Below are 12,467 nucleotides of genomic sequence, written 5' to 3'. Positions count from 1 at the left end.
ATGTGACGAAAAAAGAAAAAGTGAAAAATCTGTTCAACCAGTAGTGTTGATAAATTGTCTTTGAGAGAGGCTGTTACTTAGCTTTCACCCTCTTTTTATCATTAACCCACTGGAATCCATTGGAATCCAACTCATGGCGTCTGTCCTACCATAGCAACAACCAAGCCAGCATTCTATTTCTATGGCAACGGCCCGGAAGCGCACTGTCACCTTGGTAACGTCGACAGAGATTAGAATGGTGCTTCTCGTCAGCAGCTGGTTCTAAAGTTTCTCAGCTGGACAAAAGTTCTTTCTCTGATTTAAAAGAGCCCATGGCCTTTCTTTTATGCATGTGTCCGTTCAATGCTTATCTTTAATTGCTTTAATTGAATGGAATGCAAGGTTTGTGATTTCTTTACCTTACATTTGGCTACTTTTGGAGGCAGTATTAGCATAAGCTTACATACCCTATTTTGGGGAAAACGCTAACATAAGCTAATGCTACTTGCTAATATTTTAATTGATAAAAACGGAGTTGTTTTACTATGAGTTCCCACCCGGAGCAAGGTGCAGACTCGCCTCGACTGGAGGCTGTGATTCAGGTTGGTAATCCCGGTTGTAGACTATGTAACACCGTTTATTTTGGCTAATGTTAGCTTATATTTACATTTAGGTAACTGCACTTGTAAGTACATCGATTTACAATAAAACTTTATGAGAAATACTATAAGTTGATTCTGTAAGATAGTACAAGTAAAAATTATGCAACTAAGACTTATGTAATTATATAAAAGCATGCAATTTATCATCAAGATGTACTTAAAATATTTAAATAAAGAAAAAGATTGTATACTTTACTATGTTTTTGATTTCATATTACCTTTGTATTAATATGTATGATGCATTTTACTGCTACACATTTGTATGCAATACATTCTTATCACTTAAAAGACTATCATACATTTGTAGCATCATTGCCCTGTAAGTGTCAAGTTTTCATGAGTTCAGAAAAACAGGTCTGTTTTCAGTATTTCTAGCTGATCCAAGAGAGTGTTTAAAGAGTTTAATTTAAGAGGGAAGAAAACTTTCTCAGCCCATTCATCCTTCAGTTTATCACCAACATTTAAAATCAACAAGTTTGGAGATATACAGTATGTAGTGATCACTGGATAGGAAAGGGATGAAAAACTGTAACCGGAGAAGTAGTTAAAGCTGTCAAACAAATGAGTGTGAGTGGAAAGTACAGTATCTAATTGTGTACTAATACTACTCTGAGGTGTAGTAGAGTAAAGCTATAAAGTAGTATATTGTAGAAATAAGCAAGTGAAGCATAAGTATCTAAAATCTGTGCTTAAGTATGCATACTTGATTATAGTAAAGTAACCCTAGACACTGAGATCAGTAAGTTGGGATATTTGTGTGGCCTTTTCCTCTTAGCTAACTGACAAGCTGGGGTGATTTTTGTGATTATAGAAGTTGGAGGAGTCCCTGCTTCACTCTGGCAGTTCAGGAGACGGGACGTTGACACTCCGAGGTGATGGTCTGGAGTCCAGTGTCAGTTCTGTGCCTGTCTCCTCCCGCATCCGTCAAATCATCACCCGCAACCTGACTGATCAGTTGACTGGTATGGAAGAGAGCTGTCCTGGAAGCACACAAAAGAAAACACTGAACACCTTCAGTATAGTTAGATCAGTTATCAGTATATGCAATCTGGTAAGACTGACACTTCCGTATGCATGATCTGTTTTCCAATCTCAGGTGAGAGCTCTGAGGTCAGTGAGCTGGAGGATAGCAGGGCCCTGAGGGAGCAGCTTTCTCTGAGCCAGATGGACCGTGACCAGCCACTAGTCAAACAGGCTGGTCTCACAGACAGGGTAGGAGACACAGGGCCGCAACACATTCTGAGGTCAAGGTTGAGTGGAACATTATTTAAATATTCAGCTTTTGATGTCCTCATGGCATTGTAGTAGAATGGAAAACCAAAATGAAATGGGATACCAAACAATAATGTTCAGTGTTGGGGAGCAACTTGTTACATGCAGAGCTGACAGCTGTCTACAAAAGAAAGAACTGAAAGCCATCTTGAAAGTCATTGGATGTTATGATAACACATTCTGTGCTAATTTTTATATTTATACATATGTGAAACTGTGTATTTTGCACACAGTTACTATTTAAATGATCCTCAATAACAAAGAAGTAATGTTATGCATAATATATATTCACATACTGTAGATAAATGAGAAGGAGTTTCTAGTAAACAGCATAGATCATTGCTACATCCATCCACAGCTCATGTGTCTATCTGGCTGATAATGTGTCAACTAAATGAGACACTGCTACCCCCCTCTGGGAGTTGAAATCTCCACACGCTAAAAAAAAAACATTTTTCAAAAGGTCACTAAAATCTTAAAATGTAGCCAAATACCCTTATGTGCGAGTGCTTTCAAATGTGTACTTAAGTCTCAAAAGAGAAGATCCCAATTCCTGCTTGGGCTCAATTTATTGATTATTCTGTCAAACATTAGAAATTGCACATCTAATGAATGAAAATATTGGCATCACAGGTTTAAAATAGTTTTGTAAATAGACATACTTGTGTGTCACAAATAGGACATACAGGATAATAATAATAATAACTGCCCCACATCTGTGCACATAAGAGGGATTAAGATGATTATTGTAAGAATTTAACTTGGAATGCTCAATTTTGATATTTAGACTGCAATAATCTAAATCTAATTGTAATTGTAAGTAGTTACTAAGCTAAAAAAAACCCAAAACATATATAATTATGGATCAAATACCGCATATATGTGTAAATATACATATACATACTATGTGTTGACTCATTTCTCATGACACAGCACCTCTTATTACTTTTGCATTTTCCATGTGCACTGGCAGAAATTGTTTGTAATGTGTGATGTTTGTGCAGCTCTTACAGGAGTTTGAATATGTAATACTGTAGATGGTAAATTTGTGCAGTTTTGATTGGAGATGAGATCAAGAAACTCAGCCACACTGGAGCATTTACAGCAAAAAGCTACATATGTTTGAAATGGAATATGGTTACAGTAAACATTACTGTAGCATTGCATTTTCCAGCAGGGGAAGCCTTTTGGGGCTGAACAAACAAACAGTGTGGGAATGGTGAAATACTTTTGCATGTAATTCAATTGAAACAGACTCATGATTGAATAAATGCAATTAGGCACATATTTTATGTCATACATTTTGTAACCTGGTGGCTGTAGAACTGCTGTTTTCATATTACAGTAAGTACTGTACTGTATAAGCATCCATTGTGTGTACGTGTGCTTGTGCGTCTAAATGCATGTGTGTTTTTAAGTATAAATAGGAGTGGGGGGGGAGTTCATGAAGGGTTTCCTTGTGGTCTGTTCAGGTAGAGTCAGACCCCCTGTGCTCACCGGGGCCAGCGTCTCCCTTCATAGCCCCCCATGGTTGCCCCTCCATGTAGTGGTCGCTGTTTTGGGGGAAAATGTGAAGGTCACTGGCCTCCTCCCTTGAGGCTGTTGAAGAAAAAGCTCATTTTTCATGGTGTACAAAGCAGCCATTTGTGATAACACTGCCTTCATTCTGCTACTTAAATCTAATGAATTCCCACTGCTTGCTTTACTCTTGGAACTTATTTTAACACCAAGACTATAAATATAACTTAATTAGCTTTGCAGACATATATATAGCATATTTATTTTGTTGATATTTTTAGACGTGTGAAAAGGCACTAAACAGAAAAAAACATCTGATGCTCGCACCACTGACTAGCAGTTGTATGAGATGTGGGGTTTGCACGATAGCAAACTTTAGAAAAACAAGGAAAAATGTAACTCCAAATATATCAGAATATTTGATCATGTAGCATCTTCAGAGTCAAGAGGTTCATTACGAGAATCCTGCTGTGACTTGTCTTTTCCAGTAAAAGCTCCTATCTGTCTTGACTATATTTTTTGTCCAGACATCTTTGTTTGGCAGATGTGTTTGCTGTGATGTGATGTTAATGCAGATAACATTAATTGTTTTCCTACAGCCAAATGCTTCTATACTACCTTGGTTGTGGCACCCATATGTGTTTTATGTTTTTTCTGCATACAGTATGTATTTGTACCTCCAACTTTATTAAATGTATGACTTAAAGTATGTTGAAATGATTTTCATGCTCTCACTTTTAAGAGCGTAGTCAGAGAGGGCTAATAGTTTATAGCTGATAGACTGATAACTGCTCCCCCTTGAACTGCCTCCTTACCGTGGTGGGGGAGTTTGAGTGCCCGAATGATCCTAGGAGCTATGTTGTCGGGGAATTTAGCCCTGGTAGGTCTCCCATGACAAACAGGTCCTGGGTGATGGGCCAGACCAAGAGCAATTCAGAAGCACCTATGAAGAAGACACAAGCAAGGACCATGACGTCACCTGGAATGGCACAGCCAGGGCCCCACCCTGGAGCCAGGCCCTGGTTGGGGTTCATATGCAAGCACCTGGTGGCCGGGCCTCTGCCCATGGGGCCTGCCTGGGCTCAGCCTGAATGGATGACATGAGCCTGATGTCTTGTGGGCTCACCACTCACCAAAGGAAACCGTAGGGGACAGGTGCAATGTGGACTGGGCGGCAGTCAATAGTGGGTGGCTCAGCTACCCAATCCCCAGACACCGAGACTGGCTCTTGGGACACGGAATGCCACCTCGCTGGGGGGAAAGGACCCGGTGCTTGTGAGGGAGGTCGAGAGGTACTGCCTAGATATAGTCAGGCTCACCTCCAAGCACAGCTTGGGCTCTGGAACCCGACCCCTCGAGAGGGGCTGGACTCTCCACTTCTCTGGTGTTGCCCGCGGGGAGAGGCGGCAGGCTGGTGTGGGCTTGCTCATAGCCCTACAGCTCAGCCACCATGTGTTGGAGTTTACCCTGGTGAACAAGAGGGTTGCATCCCTGCACCTTTGGGTCGGGAACAGGTGTCTCACTGTTGTTTCGGCCTACGGGTCAAACAGCAGTGCAAAGTAGTGTTGTTTTTGTCAGCCTGTTTTAATTTTAGTTTTTGTCTAGTCTCTGTACCAAACCCTCATTTCAGTCTTTATTAGTTTTAGTGATGCTCATAGTTTTTTTCATCTAGTCAAGTTTTAGTCGACTAAAACTGAACATTTTAGACGTATTTTAGTCAGAATAATACAGGACTATTTTCGTCTAGTTTTAGTTGACAAAAACTGATGAAATTTTAATCCTCTTTTAGTCAATGAAAATTATATTTTAGTCTCTTTTTAGTCATGCAGTTCTACTTAATCTGGTCAAAATTGTCTTGACAAAACCAACATGTTCTTTTAGTCAAACCCATTTTAGTTCAAACAAGGTTATCTTATCATTCTTATGGACTCAAAAATATATTATACGTATGCTGTCAATTACCATATCTGTATGAATGTTCATGAGTGCAAGTCTAGTGAGTCTTTGGTTGGTCGCTGTACTGTACAAATACCCTACGTCTTGAGAAGCCTTAATGGGGCTGGGGGGGGGGGGGTCCGTGTGGTAATATGTGGCCCGAGCCACATATTTCTGTCCACACCCAAACCGTGCCTAACACAATTGAGTCAGAATCCAGCCTGACCCGTCGGGTCCCATCTGGCTCAGCTTGGGTTGCAATACTCGACTGTGCAGACCCAAAGTGGGAGCTGGTCTTTTTGGACCATGGATATTTGGAGCATGAGACAGAAGGCGAACCATCCAGACTTCAGGTGCGAACCAGAGGAGGCCAACCCCCTGGGTGCAAAACATCTGGTAACCTGCAGACCACACAATTTCACGGTACACCTGCAATAATGCAACTAAAGATTATAACATCAATTCGTCTCATCTCGTTAACAAAAATGAGGAGACATTTTATCAGAGTTTTTGCTTTGTAAACTACATTTAGTCTCGTTTTTATTAGTCAACAATATTGCGTTACACATATAATTATAGTTATCGTCACATGACCACCATTTTTGTTACGGCTTGTCTCATTTTCATTACGCTATAACGATTCGTTGACGAAGATATTTCGTCATAATGTTCCCCTAATGGCCTCATTGAACCTGGACCTTCAGCATACACTCGGCATTGGGTTTGCAGCCGAGTGCAAAGTGAGTGGGATGAGGATCAGTACCTCCAAATCGGAGGCCATGGTTCTCGACTGGAAAAAGATGGTATGCCTTCTCCGGGTCAGTGGAGAGGCCTTGCTCCAAGTGAAGGAGTTCCACTATCTCAGGGTCTTCTTCATGAGTGAGGGACGGATGGAATGTGAGATGGACAGGCGGATCGGTGCAGCATCTGCAGTGATGCGGACGCTGTATCAGTCTGTTGTGGTAAAGAAGGAGCTGAGCTGAAAGGCAAAGCTCTCGATTTACTGGTCAATTTCCATTCCTACTCTCATCTATGGTTATGAACTTTGGGTCATGACCGAAGGACAAGATCCCAGATACAAGCAGTCGAAATGAGCTTCCTCCATAGGGTGGCTGGGCGCACCCTTAGAGATACCTCCCTGGGGAGGTGTTCCAGGCATGTCCTGCTGGGAGGAGACCTCAGGGAAGACCTAGGACACGCTGAAGAGATTATGTCTCTTGGCTGGCCTGGGAATGCCTTGGGATCCCCCTGGAAGAGCTAGAGGAGGTGTCTGGGGAGAGGGAAGTCTGGGCATCCCTGCTTAGACGGTTGCCTCCACCACTCGGCCCCAGATAAGCAGAAGAAAATGGATGGATGGATGGATGGATGGAGACTGATAACTAATAGAAATTTTCTATCCATCTAGAGCAGGGTTACTCAAAAATTGTAGCACAGATTTGAATGAAACTTGTTGGAAGGGTAGGATTTGGGCAACAAATAAATTACTTATATTTTAAACCGGATAATCCAGGCCAGTACCTGTTAATTTCTGTTTTTTTGTTTTGTTTTTGTAGTTATTATCCTCTCCTTAACAAAGAAATCTTCATTTCTAAAAATAAAAATAGATACTATTATTCTTCCATCTCCACATGACATTATCTTTGAAAGAACACACATTAAAACATACAAATCTTTGAAAAATCCTTTAATATAACATCACAGATAATGATACTGTTATTTGCCGATATCATTAACTGATGTCTGGCTGATGTGCGCTCTTTAGTAACTTTGCACACCGACATTTTCATTTTGAACAAACATTTCATCATTATGACTGCATTGAATGACCTACATCTTGATTTCTGAAATGTTAGGCTACTTCCCTACTTTAAAAACACAAATAACCATTTGGCTTATTTTTTCCATATCATCTAGCCATACTTCACATGTTAGTCTGGGGTGAATTTGAACACATATGTGTTTTGTAGTGTGACTGTTAATGTGCCCTGGTATAACACAAAACTATGTCATCAGTACTCTACATGGTGGTTGGGTGGATGACAGTGTACCAAACAAATTTGCCTGTCAGTCTCGATAATTAGAATATTTGGAACAGTTGGAACAAGGCTGGCTCTGATGTAGTACCCATGGGTGTGGCTTTAGACGTTCTAGCGGGAGTGCCTTGGGAGGTAATGAAATCTGGACGCAAGTGGTGGGCTAGACACCTAAGATATGCAGGACTGACACAGGTGTGAAGGGAAATGTCTCTCAGCTGTCCCGTCCTCTGTATGGAGCACTGAAACACATTTAAAACCGAGTGTAAACAGGCTCACAGTAAATTCTATTTGCTGTTTACTTGAATTGCATGTTGGCAAGGATTTCTGGTTGATCAGTCAGCAGTAGTCTCAGTTGCCAAATGCATAAGATCTGTTTTCATATCTGTTTTTCATACAGATGGATGACAAATTACTGGAAAAATCTGATGGGAGCGGTCTCTTCCCAGTGGTCTAGGATGACAATGCCCCAATTCATAGGGCATGAAGGCTCACTGAATGGTTTGATGAGTATGAAAATAATGTGAATCATATGCTGTGGCTTTCACAGTCACCACATCTCAAACCAATCAGACACCTATGGGGAACTTCAGAATGATGTTTTAGACAACGATTTCAACCACCATCACCAAAACAATATGAGGGAAGAATGGTGTTCTATTCCTTAGTAGAGATTGCAGACTTGTTGAATCGGAGAGTGTTCTGGCTGCATGTGATGTTCGAGCAACTTATGAACACATTTTATATCTGTTTTAATTTGTCACCTATCAGAAGGTTGTGATGTTTTCCCTCTAGCTTGTCAAGAATAGTGCGGACATGTTAACATATATATATATAAACAGAATTTAGTGATTCATGTGTGGAAGATGCAGGAAGACTTGTTTTTAAGATTTTTATTTTCTATCTATTAAGTATTATTATTGTGTCTGTCTTGTTTGCCAGCAGACTGAATGGCTATCATTCCACATTTGCGTTTGTGAAACCACTGTGGTTAGATTTACCTTCAGTTGCTCTGAACTGTGTAGTTGTTTTGGAGGAACTTAAATGAAGGTTGTTCCCTTTGACATGTACAGTATTCTGTGAATAGATATTACATTACATATCACGCCTAAACACCAAAGTATTTTCTCTAAATCCATCTAAGGCTTATAGTGTCAGTCTACCACAGAATGGGTGACGGCTGAAGGCATACATGGTTATCCCAAATCCCCTATTTTTCCCTAGCTCTGCTTGAGCCTCTTTGACCTGACAGATGACTGTTAATGCAATACCGGTGAAGTCACACCTAGACTCTGAAAGCCTTCCTCTGTGATCTGTTTAGTCACTCAGGATGATCTCTGGTGACCCCAGAAAATTGCACCTGAACCAGGATAAACCTTGACCCAGTTTGTGAGTCTGATGGCCTCAGGAGGTTGGAGAACATGTAGAGGTGAATTCTGAACCCTGTGTGTTGCTTTTGGAGCCCTGCCAGTGTGCATTTTCTCAGACATAGACATCCATACCCTCCTCCCTGAACACTTAGAGAGTGGCTGTACAATACTGCAGTGTGGCAGCCAGTCAGATAAAGATAAACTCGTGCTGAATGATTTCTGACACCAACTGCCATTTGCCAGTGCCCTCTGAAATCTTAAATCCCCACGGTCTCTGCACAAGAACTCTGTCAAACATGGTTGGAACAGATAAAGTCTGTTTGTAGGGATTGTGTTACTGTCCCCTTTAACCCTGCTACCCCCTCTGTTTTTAGTTTGTTTTTCCTCTTGGCACAAACCCATTCATTTAAGCTGCAGTTTAAATATGGACCACTGCCAAAGAGTCTGACTCTCTCAACTATCATGAAATTGTAAAAATTAATTGCCTTCCCCAGAGAAAATATGCCTAAAAGCCCATCCCAGCTCAGAATTTTTGATGAAAGTATTCCATTAAACCTTTTGACATTTGACATCAGGCTACTCATGTTACCTGACTTTAAAGTCAAACATTAAGTCTACTTTTCAGCTCTTTTTCAAATGTCAACAGTGTCTAATCTAATGTGAAGTCTTACATTTACCAAGTGGGTGCAGTGTTGGAAAGTAGCAGAATACATGTATTTATAATACAAAATATGAGTAACTCTATGAAGGTAAGGTTACAGTTTGACAGGTTGTAATCAGAATATAATTACCTGTATATTTCTTGAAGTGAATATTAACTTATTTACTTCAAGGACATATATTTTAAAGTCTGCATTACTTCTTCTGAAAATGAAAAGGTAACAGTTATTTCCTTAGTGCATTTGATGTAAAGCAGTGTATCAGCACCAAAGTACTATGTGTACGATGTACAAAATGTATGCTTGTCCACACACAATACAGGAGGAGGGAGTTATAATAGGCAATAAAATTGCATCTTTGACTGAAAAGTAATTATTCGTGTGAGACATTTTTTATGCATCTCTGTTGTTATTTATTTATATTCACCAATTTCATGCTGTTGAAAACAAAGAAAGCCATTTCTGCTCACTGTCAAAAATGCCAAACTCTGTCTTCCTATTTCAGAGGGGCAATATTTAAGAATCTAATGCTTATTTGAAGTTTAACATGAAGGTTGTACTGGTGGCTTGTGCTTTGTTGGGAGTTGGTCAGTTTTGACACTATATATGACTGTGTTTCTAAGCCAAACAAAAGCCAATTTTACACACTGTTCCAGCTGTGAGAGAGGCATGGAAAACTTGGAAATCAGTGTTTGGGGCATGAAGGTAGATATGGATTGATTCTTTAGTATCTTTCTGCACCAAAGTATACATTTTAATTCCACAGTTACTTGCAGATATTGTGTAATGTGTTGTTTTGCTGGTGCTGAAGAAGTAATGGATTGCTGGATTGACAACCTCAGGGATAAGCTCATTGAACTGACTTATGAACTCTGACATACAGGGAGTCTGATTCACAGCGATGCTTTAGACTTGCATTAAGAGTGTAAAAAACATTTTTGGTCCATTATAGAACACTGTTGGGACAAAATGGGCCACCACTATTTAAATAAGTAATTTTTAACACTGCAGCTGTCACAAATGTATGCAGTTAGGATGCATACTAGTTTAAACACAAAAAGCGAAAATCACACAAAGCCTCCAGAAATCAGAGGAAAACATTTTAGTTGTAACATTATGTTTTCTAAGAGGTGAGAAAATTGTGATTCAGATTGTGGATTTTGATTCTAGCTCAAGTGATTGTCATGTGATCTTTTGGCCAGATCACTCAGCAGTAGATGCAGGCTAGGGACACAGTTGGTAGTTTAGTAACACAATTAGCAAAGTGACAAAACAACCAGTTCACAGCACAAAACACACTCAAACCTATACATAAGAACACAAAGATTATCATTTGCAATAATTTAAATACTTTTATGACATGTGATCCATGGTTCAATAGTGGGCCTGAACTTCTTGCCGTTTTAGCCCCTCACTTTCACTCAGGACTCTGTTCCTGTGCATGACACTGAATGAATCACTCAGGAATCACTGGTAGTGTGAGTCTCCACACTTTCCCCACACACAGCCTTACATCTGTGTTTGTCAAGTAAATCTGTTAAAACAAGGCATGTGTCTACGATCATGTGACTATAACACTGATTAGTAGTAGGTCTTGGTTTGAGTTTGTCCACTCTTAGATGCAGTTTTCATTCCCTGGTAGAGTTATAATGTAAATCGAATGTAAATCTAAAATCTTTAAATACTATTTACATGTAAGGGTATGTGCTCTGGAAACTTTGTGAAATATATTTTTAAAGAAACCCCACCCACTGTCCCCAGCAGCGCAGTGTATGCATGTGTTGATGTTGTAGTTTATTGTCCTTGCTGGGGACATTGTCCTAAGTGCTTCAATGTCAGACGTATGCTCGTGACTACACATATTTATTATTAGTTAGGCCCTATTTACACAGATCATTTATATCCCCTCATAGCAGCTGTCCTCATAACTAGAGAGTTCACTCGCAGCAGCTCCCACCGCCTCACTTCTATTCTCACTGTTTCTTATCCCGCATTGTGTAATTACCATCAGTGATGATACATAAACAGCTTTCACAATCAGCTGGGGCTCTTTCACAGAGTCAGCACTCAGGGGGTAATGTGAGGGAAAGGGGAAAGAGTGGTGGTGGTGGGGGGGGTGATGTTGTTCAAGCAGGATAGTAAGTTTTTGGGCAGCTTGGGGGCGATGGACATCCGCTCCAGCTGTGTTTAGGAATCTGACAGATAGTGCACTCCATTAATTCCCTTTATTAAGCCTCTGGGTCCAGGCCAAGCCAGGGAAAACGATTGCAGCTGTAACCCTTCACATGCTGGCTGGACTGTGCACTCATGGCCAGATGTCGCCTGAATCAGAGACACAGGGAGAGACAAGGAGAAGACTTTGTTGCGGGATGAACCTGGAAATGCATCTGTGTGTAGATCAATATTTATGAATCTGAAAGGCTACTGTAATATAGATGAAACTTATCCGAAAGAAATTTGAAAGTTTCAGACGACACTTGAAAGAATATATAAGAACAGTCAAGTTATCTTACCTCTAAATGGTGTGACATTAGGTCAGCGAGAGAATATTGTAATCATAACTTGGTAAGTGAAATGGATTGGATTTTGATCTACCACATGAGCAAGGCAGCAAGCTTTGGCCCGAACACCAAAGCCTTCACAAGGGCCTTGAAAATGATTCTCTTGTTGCTTGTTGGCAGATGAATCAAAGCAAGATTATCCCTTGATGTTGTTTGAAATATTTATCAAAAGAGACAATACGAGGAGTGGCACAAATCATAAATATCAAGAAATATAAAAAGCTAATTCGAAGCACATTTTAAGAGGCCGAAGTAGTGTTTTACTTTGGAAACATAAGCAGGGCTCAAGGAACAGATACTTAAGCATAAAAAAGGGAAAAAGGACCCATAGCAACCATATGGAGGCATAAAACATACCATGACAAAGAAAACATTTGGGTTTTTTTTTTTTTTTTTTTGGACAGTCTTGGACATTATTACAGAATTGTTGGAGATGACCTCAATCCCAATGATATTGAGACAAAGCTCATTTAGGAGG

At 40.2% G+C, this 12,467-nt stretch overlaps 1 protein-coding gene across 1 annotated transcript in view; it reads left to right on the top strand.

Moving 5' to 3' along the window:
* Positions 1 to 24: 24 nt before the first annotated feature.
* crocc2 (ciliary rootlet coiled-coil, rootletin family member 2) overlaps positions 25 to 12,467 on the top strand; it is a 50,744-nt gene continuing 38,301 nt past the window's right edge. The window contains exons 1-3 of the mRNA XM_030132223.1: positions 25 to 581; positions 1,453 to 1,603; positions 1,738 to 1,853. Coding sequence (XP_029988083.1) covers positions 525 to 581; positions 1,453 to 1,603; positions 1,738 to 1,853 — 324 coding nt within the window. The 5' untranslated portion in view covers positions 25 to 524. The remainder of the gene's footprint in view (positions 582 to 1,452; positions 1,604 to 1,737; positions 1,854 to 12,467) is intronic.

Source organism: Sphaeramia orbicularis, chromosome 4 (genome assembly GCF_902148855.1).
Source record: "Sphaeramia orbicularis chromosome 4, fSphaOr1.1, whole genome shotgun sequence".
In the NCBI taxonomy this organism is placed as follows: domain Eukaryota; kingdom Metazoa; phylum Chordata; class Actinopteri; order Kurtiformes; family Apogonidae; genus Sphaeramia; species Sphaeramia orbicularis.
Note: the sequence above shows the minus strand (reverse complement) of the source record. Positions and strands in the feature narration are given on the sequence as shown.